This window comes from Lichenostomus cassidix, chromosome 1Aa (assembly GCF_008360975.1).
Source record: "Lichenostomus cassidix isolate B80296 chromosome 1Aa, HeHo_3.0, whole genome shotgun sequence".
NCBI lineage: Eukaryota > Metazoa > Chordata > Aves > Passeriformes > Meliphagidae > Lichenostomus > Lichenostomus cassidix.
Window position 1 is genome coordinate 21,494,573 of NC_139480.1, and position 19,811 is coordinate 21,514,383.

Below are 19,811 nucleotides of genomic sequence, written 5' to 3' on the forward strand. Positions count from 1 at the left end.
ATATTTGTTATGATAAAGAACTTCTGACAAAGAGGAAATCCGTGCTGTTGTTATAGGCTTATATCTTTCTTGCATAGCATTTTTTCCCCCTAACCACCACCCAAAAAAAACCATCCCAGGAATTTTTGTCCTAATTAGAGTAATCCACTTCAAAAATCCTGAATACTGTGAAAAAATACATAAGGAACTTTCTCAAAGGAGGTATATTTTTCAGTGATGCATTTCTGTTGTTTTCTAGAATAAGTCCTGCAGAATTCAGTTTTAGATTGCTCACTTCTCTGTTGCATTTCCAAGGATAAACATCCAATCACATTAATGGTTCTAATACAAATTACAGCACACTGAAAGCTCTCTCTTCCAGTGCCACTAGACAGTTGCTGAATAATACTAGTGGGTGCCAGTTTCAGTGTGAACCATAAGAGTGGCTTTCAGGCACAAGTAGTTGAGATGTGGAACTGTGCTACTGGGTGTAGATTTTAAAAGTTTTAAATGGTTGAGAAAACCATTATTGAAATTAATTGAAGCAAAAATCCATTAAAAACTTATAGACAAAGAGACAACATTTCTAGATAGAGAAACTTCTAGGGACAGTAATAGCATATGAGAAATCTATGGGGATGTATAACTGCATGCTTCCCTCCATGTCCTGTTGAGAACCAGGCACAGGCCTGAATATGCATTTGAGTGGCCACTTCTATGTTCTTTTTCAGAAGTTTCTTCAAAAGAACCAAAGTGGCATGGAGCCAGAAGTCTTTTTGTTTCTCTGGCATCCTTAAAATTCTACATGTACTCTGTATAGGGAAGTTTTTAAAAATAGATATTCTCAGAGAACTGATTGTCTGGGTCATACTGTGAAAGCTTTCTTCCTTGTTTTTACCCTTGTATTATCATCAAAAGCTGGCCAGAAGTGTAAAAGTATTTTCTCGAATCTAGATTTTGGTGAAAGGATCACCTACGGTTGTCATTCTGCACTGGTAGGTTTTTTGAGGCAGACTGGCTGTATCAGAATATTAGATTAACCTTACTGTCGTGGGCCAAATGTTCATCTAACTTGTCTTCCACTGTGGCCAGCAGCAGATGACAGGGAAAGTTTATGAGAGTGTTCTTTCAGACTCTACCCATCTGCGGACAAAGGACTTTCTGAGCCAGGTATGACTCTTTGCATATGCAAACATTCAATGCAATTAAATTTCTCTTTCGCAGCCTGTCCAGGAATGCCTAAACTGCACAATGAAATGTAACTAATTTGAGTTTGTGGAAACAAGCCTTAACATAACAGTTGCACTGCTGTGTGAGAGTGGAAATTAATGTCTGGCACTGTTCCTACATTCCTTAGATGTGCTCGAGACACGATGGAGACAGTCCACACCACTGATATACAGACAGCATTGTGTTTTCCTGCTGTTGTATGTTGGATGGAAAAAAAAGTGGTATTCATTGGATCCAGTGTTATGTGAAGTCTGCTAGATTAGTATTGAGTTTTCCAATGTTTGAGAGCATGAAGTGTCAAAATTTTAATCCAGAAGAAAATAATACAGTTCCCAATAAGAAGCTTTTTATTTCTGCAATGTGGGGAGAGACTGCTATTTCAAAGATTGTGTATGAGTTCCAAGAAAGTAACCGCATTTTTACCACTGCTGCGTAAATTGTACTCTAATGCTTTTGATTCTGGATGGCTGTGTAGTAGCACAACTAGAAAGAATTTTTTTTCTGCCCAATGTGCAAAACATTTTGAAATCTCTACAGTTAATTTAGTATCTGTTCATTATCAGATAAGTTCAGCAGTTGCATCCGCAGAAGTTTACCTCATAGCATTGGCTGGAAAGAGCAAATTGGTTTATTATTCTCAATTGTGCTTTAGAATGAATAATTTTGTCAGACTGCAAACAACAAACATTTTCCTGGAATGTCACGTTATCGACTTTTCATGATTCCTAGGTACAGAAAACTTCCTTCATATCATGTATTTTCAGGCATAATTGCAACAGCTAAATTAGGAGTCTTTGCACTGTAGTGATCTGGCAGACCCCAGGGAAAGAGAAGGGTACTTCCAAAGGGTAATCTGCAAAATTCTGAAGACAAAATATACCCCAAGCACTTTACACTGGATCCATATAAAATACAATGGGAACATGATCACTGAAAGCGGCAGAGTGGAGTTGCAAAGACAAACGTATTTAATTTGCTGTTTCCCTTTGGAACATTTTCTTTTCACTTTTATTTCAGTCATAAATGAATTGCATGTTTTGACACACAGTTAAAGGGCTGAACAGCTTTACAAGCTTCTGAAATGCATTTTCCAACTTCTAGAAGATAAGGGCTGTTGTGAGGCTTTCCTAAGTGTTTCTTCTGGTGCACTAGGACCTCAAGTTCTGAACAGACTTGCTCTTTTCCACTTTGGTTTCTTTTCCATAGAAATTAATGTGGAAATACTAACCTCCTGCACTGGACATGTGAGGAGTAATTGCTAGGTTTATAAAGCACTACTCAAGTGTCAAGTAATGTTCCTATCAAGAAAACAATGCTATGTAAGTGAGGACTTCTAAACTGATTTGTTTCAAAGCTTTGGTGATGTTTTTAAATGATGGTTTTAAACTAATTCTTTTAGGGTTTTTTAAAAAAAATCCAGCTATCAAGAATTTTAAAAATTAGTTTTAGAACATCATAACATTCTGAATAAACATCTTTTGTGCACAAATTAAAGGAACATGCTAGGCTAATTCATTATGATAATTTCTGTCCTTCATTTCAAATCACAAATAAGAATACCAAGTGTAGCATTCCTCCTCATGCCTTTGCTAGTTTAGACATACCGCTTTATCCCAATTCATAGGGTTTTAAAATACCTATTCATGATAATGACAACAAATGTTATGAAAGTACTTAGAATCTACAATCTGTAGAATGAAAATGTATGTCTCTCATTCTTCTTACGTGTTTTATTACAAAAAAAAAAGCTCTGCTGTAGGCTGTATTCTTTGTGAAATTAAAATTACATCAATACAAAAATCAGTGAAAAGAAGTACATAACCAGTCAGAGATAATCAAAGCCAAGTATCACTCCTGAAAGAATCCACTGCTCTTACTGGTCTCTACCACCAAAGTTTGCAACACCTTTTGACTGTTTCCATCAGTGGATGTGTATGACCTCCAAACAAAAGTAAATTTTTCATGTGAACAGGTTCTCAGCCATTTGGGCTTTCTAGATCACAAATAATATGTAATATGACCTTCAGGGGTGTACCCATACATGCTGCAAAACACTGGTAGCTATTTTGTCCGTGGGTTCAGACTAGAGCTAGTCCAAAGTAAGTGTGCATCTAAAAGCACAGAGGGTGGATGTCAGCTCCTCAGTTGTTTTGCAGTTGTGCTGCATTACCTGTTTATGTTGCAATTAGATTGCATTAAAATCAGAGTGCTTTCTACATTTATGTTGCATCTGAAGGATTTAATTCTTTTACTGACTTGAATTCTCTCAAGCCTAATGGATGTTTCTCTGTCTTAAGAAACACTCACACTTTACATACTGAATAGGTTTTGTGATATGACATAAATTAGATTAATAATTCTCAGGTTGCCATTGTAGTTGCTTCACAGGTTCCATAAGTACTGACATGCATATTCACAAAATGTTGTAGCACTCTCGAGTGTAGTAAGATATTTACTACTGTTAAAGAATCACTGTTAAAGAATCTAGGGATATCAGATTGTCCGGTATACCAATAACAATTTATACTGTAAGTGAAAAGTTGTTTAGCAGGAAAAAAAGGCACATGTTTTCCTGTTCATATGATGTGTATCTTGCTTATTGGAATAAATGGAACTGTTTTCTGTGGCTGTGATGTTTCTATTACTTGACATTCTTCAACATTTCTTTATCCTTAGCAGGCATAATTGCAGTAGTTTAGGCTGATTTTTTTCATTCCATCTGTTGAAGGCTTGTTTAGTTCTCTTTCTCAAGAGCACAGAAAGTACTAAAATGAATCTGAGAATGTTTACAGCTAGGTTTCTTATGACCCAGGTCATATTGTTGTCTTGAATCAGTTTTCTCTCTCATCCTCAACTGAAAACAAAAAAAATTTCTTAATCTTGCAGGGTTAAATAAAAGGAGGAATGCAGTGCAAGGAAGATTCCTTTTATGCAAGGCGCAGGGATGACTGAAAGTGCCTGTGGGCATTTGGTCCCCATTGGCTCTCTGAGCGAATGCAATGATGCCCACGGATAGCCTGTATTGTTGTCAGTTAAATGGGATCATGAGTGTCTGAAAGGTGTTTGAGAATGAACTGAAAATCATTTTCACAAGTGGATGATTACTTCTGCCACATGTTAACCGAACTCTATCAGAGTGGCCCAGATTTTTGAGACTGCATTAATTGCTCTTTCAACCTTGACTGAGGTTTCTCTTTAAGAAAGGCCTTTGCTGGACTAAACTGCTACACGTATTGATTTTTCTCTATATATTTTTTTTCATTGTTTGTGATAAATGAAGCCTTTTACAAGTAGAGAATTTATCATTCAAGATGTAGATAGATTGCTTCATTCCTTAGAATAAAAGGCTGGTCTAAAAATGATCTCTGTAGAAGTAGTAAGTGTATTCTCATTTCTCCCTCAGTGAATAGCTCCGGTATTCCACACACAATTATGTTTTTCAGCTATTCATTAGTGCTGATTTTTTTCACCAAAAGTAGAACCCTGCACTCTTGCAGTGAGGTGAGGACTTAGAGCAAATAAGCTGCCATCTTCCTTCCTGCGTATGTCACCACCTAACTGAAAATGAAGTATAATATTTAGCAATATAGTTTTGCATTTTGGTAACACAAGAAAATGCACTGTAAGAAATATTCAAACTTTATGTAATTATGATGTAGTGATGCCCAGAATTTTAAAGAAAATGATTGTTCATTTTATTTGTTCTATTTCTGAAGAAGAAAATGATACTGACTGCGAAGAGATTATATATAAAAAACATTTTTATCCAGGTGTTTCTGTGCTTTGTAGTGAAAATTTAATTTCTTGTATTTTTATTTGTTTTCCAGGAAAATTAAATATTTGGGGGGAGGGTTGTACCATGTTGTAAGCTTTTTGAGATATAAGCATGTAAATCTGTGACTTCATAAAAATCCAATTTTTTTTTTTAATTTGGGAGTGAGTGAAGAGAAAGAAAGCAGTATTAAATAATGTTGAAGAAAAGAAGATTGCAGAACTGTTTTTAAGAGAAATAGTCTCAGTTTGTACATTTGGTTGCATTTTCATTTTTCTACAAAACATGTTAGAAAATCTTCATATTGGGGTCAGACTTAATGACTCAACATTTTTTATCAAGGTCCTACTTTCTATGTGCTGAATAAAAGCAGATGTATTAATCTTAGGTTACTGGATATTATGTGAGAAATATAAGAAAATTGAAGAAGGCAACCACACATGTACTAACTATAAATATGCTTCCTATTGTGCATATGTACAGACATAGATGTTATATGTACCTATCTCATGTATTTTATTATATATTTTTACAGAATAAAAGTCAGTCATCTATATATGTTTCAATGTACATGAAAATGCTGATCTTTGCTTCTTGGCAGAATATTTATTAAACATTCCCAAAACATGATCTTAAAGAGAAATCAAAATAAATCTAAGGAGTTATTATTGTAGTATTCAGATACAAGGAAAGTATTTCACTGTCTTCCTACCCTGGATATGGCTGGACTTTAATAATTCAAGAATTATTTTAGATTATCCCAACTTTGGAACCCAAATTAGAACAAGAAAAATTGAAGCAAAGGGTGTGGCTAGTGTTTAGAAATATGGAACTTACTACTTCTGAATATCAGTTTCTTGTTTGTATTGCACAAAATATTCTACCTAAAGAAAGGTAAGGTGTTTGAATGAATGACTGTTCTGTGTTTCTTATTGCTGCTGAGGATGTTTAGAATAGCCTGAACAATTGATGCTGTGCATTTTGTGTACATTATTTTGGATGGAGAGAGTGACTGTGGCTTCTGGGTGAATACAGTTACACTTATGGGTAGTGAAATAGCAGGGTGCAGCTCTGTGAGTTCATGACTGGGAAGTTCTGTTCTGGTTTGCAGTACTGGCATTTACCTGAGACTCATGAAAAATTATGCAATTGCCCATCTTAAAACATTCTTCAGCTTATCTCTAGGACTTAGTTCACTTCTGAATCTGTTAACCTATTAATTTTCTGCTCCAGTTGTGAAACCCAAGTGTCATTTAATTCTGATAACTGGCTATTGTAGATTTTTTCTGTTCTGGACATCAGCTGCAGTTTCTACAGATGCCAGATATTACTGTCTAAATATAACAAAGTGCTTAGGTCCTTTGCTTGCTTTTTTCCCCCCCTTTTTAAATGGAAAATGAATGAGAAAGAAGTTCAAAGAAGACTAGAAGTCTAGGATATTTGGTTCCCTCCAGGTATAAAGGTTAGACTCTTGAGTAAGAATTAATCTCTTTATGTTTCAGGAGCAGGCACATTTTAAATAGGCACAGGAGATACCCTTGTAAATGGCTGAAATTTTGTACACTAGAAAAAAATGGTACCACTAGACATGGCACTGGGAGAGGGATTAATAACTTAAGGTTATAAGTATGTGTTTATAGGGATTTATAAAATTGGACAGCATAAGGCTTTGCATTTCTATACTAAATCCCAGCTTTTTGTCATGAATATTATTTTCTTTGTAACATGGTTGTAAGTAAGACCTGTGAATTTTAAAGTTAGGTAGTTAAAGTTCCACTCCTTTGTTTCCCAAGGAAGCTCTTATTTAGCACCTTAGTTGGAAGTGATTTATAGGAGGAATAAAAGTGCACATTGCTATTTAATTTCTTTTTGTATGCTTTCTTATTTTATACTTTTGAATTTACTGTATCTTATATTATTTCTGCCTGTGCTGCAGAACTATAGGTGGTATGTCTTGCACGAAAAGTAATTTAAAAGGCAGCCAAGTAATATAAAAAGATCACCTTGTCCCTGATAATAAATGTTCTTTTAAGACCTCTTATTTCAAAAACACTTTTCTGTAACAGGCTCAGTTAATAATGAAAAAAGATTAACATAGAATTTCTAAGGTTGAGTTACTCATTTTCTGATGTGTTTTTGTCAGAACATGAGGTTGCTGTCACTGAGGATACCAGGATTACTCACCACTGATGATACCACGATTACTCTCAAGCAAGAAGCCTTTGTTGGTTTCTTTGCAGTCATTTAAGACATGCCAAGAGGGTGAGAACATGGTCTTTGATGATGGTATCATCAAAGGATATCTTTGTACTACAGCTTTGAGGACTGTGTATTTTCCACTGGTCTTCACAGTCCATGGGGCAGTTTCCCTCTGACACATATCACAGACCCTTCATGATACTCCAAGGGATGCAGGGGCATGCAGTGGCAGAATCACTGTGAAGAACAGGACAGTCTTAGGACTGAGAGAGACCAAAGGCCACCTGTGGACTTTTTCACTTTTCAAGTCATTAAGCTTTGAGGCTGTGTGAAATCCATGATTTATTTCCCTTCCACCCTATGACAATTAAGTAAAGAGATTAGCATGGCAGTAGCAATGTTCTGTGTTTTGGGGAAAGTAAATGCTCTGAAACAGGTATGAAGAAAACAGTTTGTATTTTGTGGGAGAATGTGTGACCATCAATATGTGAGGTAAATGCTTTCATAGTGTAAAACATTATAAATTTTCAAATAAACCCTAGTAGGCGCCTTTTTTAGTTTTTTACCCTTTCTGACATAACCCTTACTCCTTTCTTTTCACTGAATTTATGATAGTCACAGAATTAAGAGGTTAAAAAAAAAATCTGGCGAGAACTGGACTATTCAAAGGAGGCCACATCAACTGGTAATTGTGTACACAATGCCAATTTTCTTCTCATACAAATAAAAAGCAGAGTACCCAAGTAAGATAGAGCTTCAACACAAGTGTAGTAGGAGTTGAAGAAAGGCAAATACTGGTGTCATAATAATAAAGGAGCCACTACATAGTCTGACAAACAATCATTAATAAGCAGTATGCGGTACATTTATTTTAGATGCAAATTTTTCCTTTGTGATGCCTAATGTGGGAAAAAATGTGCTTGAGTGCACACCCAGGACATGTATAAAAAAAGGTTTTGCCTGTATCTTGCTTACTCATTTCACATAAAATGTTGGTTCCTTGCTCTGTTTTTTGACTGAGTTGCAAACTACCAGGCAGCAAAGCCACAGAAGTGAGTAGGGGGCAGCAGACCATATTCTCTTACCAGAGAAGCCCATGTTCATCTGTCAATCTGACCAACCATCTCCCATCCTAGTTATTACAGCTACCTCACTAATGTAGGTACTAGCATCTCTGGAGAGTGCCCTGTGAGGCTAGCATTCACTGGTCTGAACAATCACTGTTCTGCCTTTGACCAGCCTAGCAGTACTAGATGTCCTTGACAGAAACTGGCTGGCCAGAAGGGACATCTCATACGTAATATTTTGCTCTCCTGTCAAGTTTTAAACAGCAGATCCTTGCCACTCACAGGCTCTTGCTTACAATCTCACAGCTCATCCTTTTCTTCTTGCTGTCTTTGTTAACAACAGTGCAGCATGACCACAGTGACAGGAAAAAAAAAAGTCACTATAATGCCAGAAAACTCACTGCAAATTCTTGGGTAATGAGTGTGCTCTCTCTACCACCAAACAGTATCAGCATCTGTGGTTTTCTCATCTCACTGGTTGATATCCCTGATTATATCCTCTGATTCAAAGCCTGGAAATTGCTAAGGTGACAAGGAGTTTTTGTAATCTAAGAGTCTTTATAGTGAAGTGCTTCTGTTTGGGAAATTAGATTCTAGTTTACCCTGAAAAAAATTTAATCTCGTGTGTCTGCTGACATTGTGTTATGTGAGCATTTTATCACACTATCACTGGGACTGACTTCTCACAGACTAAACAAACACTAGCAAATCTATAGAAACCAAATGGAATAAAAACTGTTGGGGACTTTAGCTTTTCTAACATTCTGTATTTCTGTGTAGTCAAAAGTGTTCTCCTTCAAGATACTTCTATTTTTCAGAAAAAACTGATGAAATAGAAGTGATAAGCAGGTTAATCTTTGCAAACATGAGGTCATTTGTTTCTGGTTTTTGTCTTATTTGGAGTGAAAAGGAATGTCTCTTTGCATTTTTATGGTATGAGTAAATAGAAGAAAAATCACTTTTTACATATGACAACACTGAAGAAGCACACCTCAGCAGACACAACAAATTAATACACAGATTTGTGTTTGGCCCTCCTAATATCATGCTTCTTATTAATGGAAAACCACTCCCTTTTTTATTTCCTTTGCAGATATTTGTATGCTCTAGGACAGAAGGTTTGGAAGCGGTGGAAAAAACGCTACTTTGTGCTTGTTCAGGTTAGTAGCTGGCCATGAAATTTCAATAAAATAATTATTGTACTATAAATTATGTATGACTTCTGGAGTAAGTTGTAAATCAGTATCTTCACACAACATATGCAGTACTACTCCAAGCTTCTTGCAGCACAGAGATATCCAGCTTTTTGACTTTGTTTTTTTAACTTTAAATGCCTAGTAAACAGAAATGTTACCAAGTTTTACTGATACCTATGAATGGGTCCCTACACTGAGCAATGTTTCAACTGAAACCTAGAAATTTCTGGATGAAATTTTTGTGACCTCGTAATAGTCTGCTGACAGCTTTCTGCCAGCACTCAATTTAAAATAAAGTCATATTTCACAAAATGGATTTTACTTATTGTTTAATTTATTCTATCTCAACAAATATTTCCTGCCTTTGAAATTAAAGCAGCCATAGTTACTATTAAGTACTTCTTGTGATTTTTTTAAAAAAATTCTTTCTTCCTTGCAAAGAAGGAAGAAATTAAATTGGGTAAAATTATATCAGTTACAGAAAATATGGTGTAAAAATTGTTCTTGGCCACAAAAATGTGCTAGGCTCATATTTTACCACTTTTTGTCCAGACCTGGAACTGTACTTTCATGTGCTAGTGAATGGTGATATTGACTTGAGATTAATAGAATAGTAGATTTTGAATGGTCAAAACAGAGAAATTCATTATTTTTGTGAGTCTTTGGGAAAATATCATTGTTTTCTGTTTGTGTTTGTCTTCAGATTACATTTGATGTTGTGCACAGTCAGTTCAGAGACTGCAGTTCTGGCTCCTTTGTTTTATTGACAAAACCTCTTAAAATCTGAGTCTACATAAGTATCATACAGAGGTTGAAGCCTGTTAATGAGGCTTTTTCAAGAACAAAAACTCCTAAAACTAGTTTACAGAAAGCCTGATTTCTTTATCACTCTGTCAGTCCCACTCAATGGGTCTCCTCCTACTCCTAAGGGATTAAAATCATAAGACTGTAAAAAAAAATTACTGGACAAGTTCTTTATTAATGTTAAAAGCCAAGAATATTTTAAGGAGATTCTGGAAAATCTACAGAATTCATCTGGGTTCTGATTTTACCCGAGGTCCTTTGTGAAGAGATGAGGATGTTTTGAGACTATTAATATTTGTTGGGAAGATCTCTATATAGGATAGCTGTCAAGGCATGGATGTGAATAGAAAGTAATTTCAAGTTGCAAAGAAAAACAAGACTCCATGCTCCCTTGTCCTTCATGCTTTTCTTTAACACTCATCCTACTTGTCACTCCTTTCACAAAAAGAATGAATTTGTTCTTTTCCTCTAAGCCACAGATGTCATGTGATTTTTAAATTGTACATAATCTTTATGTGCATGCAATATGGAGCCATCATCTGGGAGACTGGTTTATTCCAGTCAAGTTTATTTTAACTATTCTCTACAGTCTGTGCTGAAATTGAAATACTGGAGGAGAATATTACAGGAATTTTCCTACTGTGATGGGATTTAGTAATCTATTTCATTTTAAAACAGCTATCAATTCAATAAAGGTATATAAAAAATACAATGTTAAATCGATATTTACTGTCCAGACAGCTCTGGCTCATTTATGTAGTCCTGCTGTGACACATTCACTGGCAATAAGCTGAAGTCAATACATGTGAAATAAGCATTCAGCAATGAACCAGTCTGTTGCATTGATATATTATTGACATATCGACAAGTCTTCCTCTATAGATTAACTTTTAGCATACAGTAGTAAAATATCAAGGACATGAAATTAAGTGCTAAGACAGAGGCTATCAGTAGGATTTACACATACTTTGAAAATTTTACTCAGTTGTGACATTAGATTAATAATGTTGATTTTTCAGGAGTGTGATGTGAGTAATGTGCACCTTCATTATTGCTGCACATATTACAAGTTGTTAGTGATTTCTGAAAGAACAGATCAATGTTACAAAGGTTACAGTTTATGGAAATTTTAACCTCTTCATTATATTTGTTTTTTATCCTTTCCTATCCAGTCACTTCTCTAAAAGGTTATTAATTTAAAACCAGAAAAAGACAGGGACATAACATGTTTGGTAAAAAGCCTCAGCTGGACCTGATGTGTTTTACTTCATTTACTGTCTGATAATATCTTCCTCCAGTAATCGGAATGCAGATCCACACTTCTGTCACTTTAATTTTATCTGGTCTAATGTTTGAAAAGCCAGTCATTTTTTCATGGATAATTTTTTTCTAAACACAACAACCACGCAGGCTAATTCTTGCTGCTGAGCTCCTGGAGTGGGCTGCCCGTGATGGCCAGTAGCAGACTTCACAGAATCAGCCTCCAGGTTTGCAGTAACACTTCCTCCCAGGACGTTAAACAGGGTCTTTGTGCCCCATGGGGACATCCCTTAGTGACACCCCTCATAAGTCACATTCACATTTCTGTGCATATCTATCTGTCATATATGCATAGGCTGTTGGTTTTCCACCTTGTTACAAAATAGGTGGAACAACTGCTAGTCAGGTGTTTGGACATCTGGAAAATAACAAAATTCAAGTAAATGTGGTTGTAGGATGAGGATTGCCTTTAATTTAATTCACCATTCAAGAGGATAGTTTGATTCATTTTTTGTCTGAAAATGTGTTGTACATAGTCTGACTTCTGAGTACCCTTTATTCGATGAAGTATTTATGCTAATTCACTGAATCCTTAGGCAAAGCTAATTACAGCTCCAATGACTACTAATAATATACTTAAACTCAGTCCTAGATCTCTATTAAAATGTGTTACTTCAGATTGTGCTGGTGGTTCTCTCTGTAGCAAGTGTTAGTAGCCACCAATGACTGTAAGGAAAGGGGTTTAAGAGACTGTAAGTGTAAATAAATGAGGCAAGTTCTGTATTTCTTTGTTTTGTTGAAATTTTTTTTCCCTAACAAAGTTTTCTAGAGTTTTCCTTTCTGTTTCTTTGGTGGAGAAACTTTGAAATATCTCGTTTTCAACAAAAAGATTAAGTCAGTGGTTGTGACTAATTGTTCCTTTATAATAAGAGAATGCATTTGCAATATGTTTGATAAAGTAAAATCAGCAGTGTTATAATGTCTCTCTTGTTACAGAGATAAGGTTAAAAATTAATAAAGATACATAGCCCAGACCTTCCACAAGCTTATTTTCGAAAACATTCAGTGGCTGAAGAAGTCTCAAAAATATGGGCGTCCTAAGCATTTCCATGATTAGTGTCTGCTAGCTTCCCTTTTTGTGGCTCAGATTGCCTGTATAGTGTGGTTGTGTGGAACTGTCGACATGAAAATGTGAGAGATGAATGTGGGTCCTTGCCAGATTATTTCATTCAACCAAATGGAACAATTTGAAAAATGTTTTTACTACAGTGCCAAGTATCAAAAATTAAAACTGTAGGTTCAGTTTACAAACAAAAGAAAAGGAGGAAGTTCTCATGAAATAATGCTAATTGGAAAGGATTTAGAGTTGTGTGACTAACCAACAGCTCCCTCCATGCTTGTGCATGAGTTTGGCAAATATGGTTTTGGGACTGTAAGCAGAGAAATACCGAGCAGTGACACAGGCGATGCTGCTGCCAGGCCTAGAGCAGACGGCATGGCATGGGGATGAGCCCCACGTCAGAGTCTCCTTCCAGAGGGGACCACCGGCCCTGACTGTCCCTGCCCACAGCCCAGCCTTCCATTTCAGCTCCTGGGGCCATCAGCCCCAGAGGTGCCATGGCAGGGCTGGTCTCCCTGTCCCCACACCGCAGGCCATCCTCGGCGTGTGCCCAGGGCTGGGATGGGGCTGGGTGCCCTGCTCCCGACTGGACCCTGTCTGCAAGGCCCCACCCTGTCAGCTCAGGGACAACTTCCAATCTTCAAACCAAAGTACAGGCATTTTCTAAAATATATACGCAACTAAATATAAATAACTATGAATAAAAGCAAAACCATGGCTTTAATGCATGGAACAGTGAGGTGAAATTCTGCTGTGCCTGTCGTGCTGGAGGATGGGCTGGCTGCTTGTAGTCCCTTCTGGCCTGGAAATCTGAATTTCTGGATGTGCTAGATTGTCTTTTGTGATTATGTAAATTTAGGCTGGTCTTGGTGTGCCCACTTAAGTGAATGTACTAAATCTGATGTGGAAAGCTGACACTCAGTTTCAGTCACCTGGCAGTGTCTCTCTAATTCTCATCTCCTGTAAAATTGCCTTTGCTTAACTAACGAAATATTTAAACTGGAATAGCTTTGTTTCATTTATCTCCCCTATAGACTCCTGCTGTGGTTCTGGAGACATCAGTTTGGCATTTGAGGCCTGATGGCCATTTTGCAGAGAGAGCTGTTACACCTGCTCCTTTTGCTTGTACAGACTATAATGAAATATTTTTAGAGCATTACCCAGATAATAATCACACATTCCATCCTTATTTTCAAAAAACATCAATCTTTTACAGGGAGTAAAGGTAGAGCACCAGCAAATATATGAATGAAGCCAAAATCAGCTGTCCAAATTTTACTTCGAAAAGGATCAATTGTGAAGTTGTAGCCAAAACAATAAATTTAGATAAGTTAGCTGAGCAGTCAGCAGCTGAAATAAAGATGATCCATCATATATCAGATGAGCTCCTTCCCTATCCATAAATACTTGCATAATTTTACAGATCTGAGAAACTATATAATAGTTCAAAAGAAGTCTGCTGGCCAAGTATCCTATAGTGCTTGGAGATGAGAGTTTCAGAGATGCCTATACATTGAGTTCCCTTAAGTTACAAGTGTTCACAGATTCGTATGGTCTTTCTTCTGGTCATTTTTATAATCTTCCCAGCTCCTCATGTAAGGCTGGGAATACATTGGTTTTGTTTCAGTGATTGCTTTTCTCCTCACAGATAATACATGTCTTTCTTTATAATTTTTTATTTTTCCAGTCACTTTTTCCTCACCTCTCCTTCTAATTTTCTATTCTCTCTACAAAGTCAAAAACCTCCTGGTGACAGATTCTCTTCTTATTGCTTTATGATTTTTTTTTATAATTGTACTTGATGACAAGTAACTAATGCTGTTCATGCAGGCTGCAGCCTGTTTGGCCTACACAGTACTTTATCTAGTGAGCCTAGCAACCCAGAGGTGGGTGAGAACACAGGTGCAAGAGGTACAGAAATTAGACTGTGAAATCAAACTGAAAGTTCTGGTGCTTTCCATCATTAGCTAGAATTGGCCAGATTATAAATTCCTTTTTCCAGTTCCATGACAATTGTGCCACTCCTTCTGCAAACAGTACTTTTATACATAAAAGTCCTTGCTTTTGCAGTTTCTTGGAATATATTTCTGTTTTTCCCTTACAGTATACTGAGCAGTTTGGTCAATACCAAGTATTTTCCCTACCAGAACCTAAATGGCTTCCCTTCATTTTTTTCATAAAGCAACAGCCCAAAATGTATTTCAGGAAAATGCAGAGAGATGTGTTTATGGGTTATTTTGTTTGGGGTTTTTTTTCCTTCATTTTGGCAGAAAGGGGAAAGAATGAAAAGTTTTACAGTGTAAATACTTCTGTAAAAATAAGAAACAAGTATTTATTCATTCAGTGCAAATGAAAGCTAATTTAAACCATGGTACTTTTGTTATACAGTTCTGGAATGTAATTCAGTAATTAAGAAGTCCTTTCTTTTTCAGGTTAGCCAATACACATTTGCAATGTGCAGTTACAGAGAAAAGAAGTCTGAGCCTCAGGAACTGATGCAACTGGAAGGATACACTGTGGATTACACAGCTCCTCACACAGGTACTTTTCATGATTTTGAGGTAGGACACTGAAGCACAATATGTTTTTGTAAAATAGCTGATTCAATTTGTTGGTTTTGATCTAGCAGCAAAAAATCCCAGGGTTCTTTGGCAATTATTCCACTGGGACATTCTGGTGTGAAAAATCATGCTTTTAGAAAGAAGCTTGTTTAAAGACTAATGAACACTAAACTTTACAGTAAAATTTCCTGAAACATTGTAAAACCACGTATAATACAAGGAAAATATTATGAGTTCTTGTCAGTTTTTCCCTTTTCTAATTTTGATGGTGATGGCATGTGGCAGTACACTGTGAAGTGTGTTTATAAATAATTTAGAAAAGAAGGCAAATGGTGACAATGCTTATGAAAGACAAATTGCTCATAAAATAAAAAATAAATTTGGAGATATCAGAGACATCTGCACAAGTTAATATTAAAATAGCAAAGGGAAATCAAAGTTATACACGCAGAAAAAAACAATTCTACCTATGCAGTGGAGGGTTATGAAATTAAGAGACTTCTGAGACGTTGAAGATTGATCTTTGAAAATGTTGGCTCAATTTTTAGAATAATTGAGAAAGCAAACAATGCTCAGAAGGTGTTTGGAAAATCAAAACAATTCTGTCATAAAGAAATCCCCAGCATAGCCACATTGGCTGTTGTGTGCTGTTCTTGTTACGTGCTCTCAGAAAAAAAACACTGGAATGAGAAAAAGGACTAAGGAAGGAAGAGCAGCACTGATAAGGGGTATGGAGCTGTCTGTGTTCAATAAGAGACAGAGTTGATAGGGAGTTCCAGCCAAGAAAATAATGCCAGGAAGGAGAATATGTTAAAAAATGCAAAATAGCATATGATACAAAGAAAATTAATAAGAAATAAGTTGGAGCTGAGTTGAAAGTGGAGTCATGTAAATATTTTCTTCTGTCACTTCTATATTTATTCTATTTATGTTATTTCCATGTATTACCATTTGATACTTACAGCTCCAGATTTATCTTATTTCTAAATCATAAATATCTATAAAATGTTTTAACACACTCCTCAACACACACATAGAGTAAAACCAATAATGTAATAAACATTGATGGTGATTTAGAAGTAACTTGTATTTATCAAGATTACCTTCTTATTTACTGCTTCAGGTCTTCAGGGTGGTCGAATGTTTTTCAATGCTGTTAAAGAAGGCGATACTGTGATATTTGCCAGTGATGATGAGCAGGATAGAATACTCTGGGTTCAAGCTATGTACAGAGCCACGGGTCAATCTTACAAGCCTGTTCCTGCAAGTCAAGCTCAGAAGATGAATCTTAAAGGAGGCAATGCCAACACAGATGTATCCCCACTTTGTAAGTTGGTTTTTGTTTTCTTTTATGGCTTTGATTTTGGTTTAGGTCGTAAAATATGTAGCTGTTCCCTCAATGAAGTTTAATTAAGCAGAACTTATTCACTAGGCAAATGTGCCTAGCAGTTCGTTGTTAGCCAGAAGCTCTTTAACTCAGATTATTATTAACAACAAGGGATATCCTGACTTGCAGGTCATTATTTTTATTATAATCCATGAAAATACAGCAATTAGCTTCATATTCCTTACAATTGACCCACATATTACCATGGAGACGGTGTTTGGTTTGCGTTATATTTTTCATTAGCCAGCCAGTGTAGTGTTGAATAGAAAAGAACCAATCTATTCTCAGAATTTTTATGGATTTAGGTCAGGTTTATCATACATTATGTGTATTAGTTACCTAAAAATTGCTATGCAGACAGTATGTTGTGAGTTGAAAGCCACTAGATGGGCTGCTGGGATATTTTGGCACATAGTATAATATTAAATGACATATAAAAAATTCTTTAAATTACTCAGGTTTAAATTTTCATCACTTTCCTTTGACGAAAATACTGTTTTAGAGAAATCAAGGTAGATAGCATATATTGAACATACCTTTAAATTTTCATATCTCTTTGAAAGTATTCTTTCATGTAGATACCTGCACACAGGAAGCATATATGGGGTTTTTCTGATGTTGTTATGGAGGCTGAGTGCAATCCAAGGATCTCTGTAGTAGCCATCAAATTTCTACAACATCATGTGATTGTATACCATAATCCTTCTTCATTATCATATAACTGCAAATGTACAGTGATAGAAGGAAGATATAGACTTGCCTTAGTGTCTGAAGTCTGTAGCAGGTTGACCCAAACCCATTGTCTTCCCTCAGTCCTGCTATCACTCAGTCTCACGACCTTCTATTCATCCTCTAATCTTGTATAATTTTGCTATTAGAAAACAGTAAAATGTGCTCGTTAAACTTAGAAATATTTATCTAAAATCCTGACTAAGCTGTCAAGATCATTGCAAAAAAAGTTTCATCTCAGAAAAGCACTGACATCCGTTTTTAATGTGAAACACTTTGGACGGGAATTAATCTGAACCACTTCATGAAGTAATCTTTCATTATGGGGGTAGTAAGGTGAAGTGGGATGGAAGTAATGTTGCAAAAGCAAAAGTGGGGCAACAGCCAAGGAGTGCTTCTGCTCACCTCCTCCCAGTTGCCTGGATTCGTGCTGGGTGCTGGGAGTTTATTGTGCTCCCACCTAATGTCTCGCTTCGTGTGTGTCAATTAGAAAGTCTGAAAGAATTGACCTCTGTCAGCAGCAGCCAAGGAATTGCTCCTGGTTTTGGGCACACTATTTACCTGGAAGTGAAAGCAGCTAGAAAACTTTGACCACATGGCAATGCAAATGATAGAAAGAAAAAGGTACATAAAAGAATCACAAGTTTAGATATACTGGAATTATGTTTTCAGAGATAGAATTATAACGTTAAAGAATTAAACAGCAAAATTATCACATCTTGATATTATTTTAGGCATTATTTTAGGGTAACTGCAGTTCTTAGGTGGAAACCATAAAAAAAGTAAGGATTATTTTAAAGACATTTTAAGGGAAGGTCAAAAGCCTCAAATACCGTGTATTTTTCTGTCATGCTTATGTATCTACTTACACAAACTGATATGACTGAACTATATATAAATCAAAAATCCATTATTTAATTATTATTTGTCTTTGGGTTTAATGCGTTTCAATGTTGATATATTGTAATAATTAAAATAATTCATAATTGATAATAATTCATAAAATTCTTTGCAATAGAGCAACTTGTGGAATTTATTTAATGTGAGATTTTGGACCATTGTTTGACTGATTTCTGTAATACCCCAGCTTTGTCTAAAGGAGGAAATTTTTTTGTTCTGTCTCTTGCACTTGAGGTAAAAATGGGCATAATCAAAATAATCCGTTTTTAAGAAACAGCAAGTTTTAGGGTTTTCACGTATAACCTTAAGTAATTTTCTAAGGGTCCTACTTCCTATAAATACATACTATGCTGATTTTCTTGAGGGACAGGTTTACTCCTAAGAAGAATCTATAGCTGACCTTTTGTCACATTTAAATACATTCAGTTTCATGAGAAGTTAATTTTCTTTCCCCCTAGAATAATGTTTGAATGAAGCTAAGTATCTTTTATTTTTAATCAAGATATAACACCAAGTACTTGAGAGCCAGTGTGTAAATTAAATTAAAATAGTTTCCAATTTTGTCTTCTTTAGTATGATACATTTTTAGTATTACGAAATACAGGTTGTGCCAGATAATTTGTCAATTACTATTTTTATTCTTTTTATTTTCCATTTAATAAATAATTTGAGCATTTCCAGCCAATACAAGATCACAGTGTTTTAGTTTCTACAATATATCATGCGATGCCACCTCTACATACAGAAAGCAGAAAACCAACTTGGGTTTTGCAAAACAAATTTCAGTTAATGGCATTTAAACTGTCAAAGTCTGTCCCCATCTTCATCATCATCTAAGATGATGAAAAATCAACTCACCCTGATAAAATGTCCAAAAAGAATTTTCAAAAATTTGGAGAAAATTAAAGACCTTTAAAGTGCAGGATGTAGAAAAAAGTCAACTTGAGGAGACATGTTTCAATTCTTTTCTGTATTGTGTTTATAAAATACCTTCTTTCATCCTGAAGTTTTCTTGATTGTTATGAAAAGCATCTGAAAGGGATCATTTAACAGAATCAAGCTACTGTTGTGCCTGTCCAACTTCTAAAATGTATACTACCCAATTTCTTCATCTCCAAGCAACTTGTATTGCAGTTTTTTGGTGTTTGGTGACTCCAAAACTTCAGTGCAGACAGGATAATGTCAGCACGGATTCAGAAAAGAGACTGATCTTCAATTCTACTGTTCTACATAAGCATATTGAATGCAAAGAGTATTTCAGGATGCATGGCTGTAGAATAGCCTGAAGTTTCCCAAGGACATTAATGTTTCAGGGAAAACACCAGTGAAAAATAGATTCATCTGAGTCACATAAAGGTTTAGAAGTGATCCCTTTCTTAATGAGCAATGTATTAGGAGATATATTCATACAATTGGAAAGGCTGCTGGAGTGCTGAGCGCTGCTAATAACTTGGTCATTACACAGGAGATAAAAGCAGCACATGAGGGGATTGCCATGTCTTAATGAAGAAATACAAGGCCAAACATCATTCTGAGTCTACATCCTCATGAGTCAAGAGACAATCTCTTACAATTAATTATATTTTTAGAAACAAACAAATAAAATA

General features: G+C 35.8%; 1 protein-coding gene across 7 annotated transcripts in view; it reads left to right on the plus strand.

Moving 5' to 3' along the window:
- Positions 1 to 19,811, plus strand: part of CADPS2 (calcium dependent secretion activator 2) — a 285,481-nt gene that overhangs the window by 165,492 nt on the left and 100,178 nt on the right. For all 7 annotated transcript variants that reach the window (XM_085042221.1, XM_085042198.1, XM_085042176.1 and 4 more), the window contains exons 9-11: positions 9,341 to 9,407; positions 15,060 to 15,168; positions 16,312 to 16,515. In XM_085042221.1, the coding sequence (XP_084898347.1) occupies positions 9,341 to 9,407; positions 15,060 to 15,168; positions 16,312 to 16,515 (380 nt within the window). The remainder of the gene's footprint in view (positions 1 to 9,340; positions 9,408 to 15,059; positions 15,169 to 16,311; positions 16,516 to 19,811) is intronic.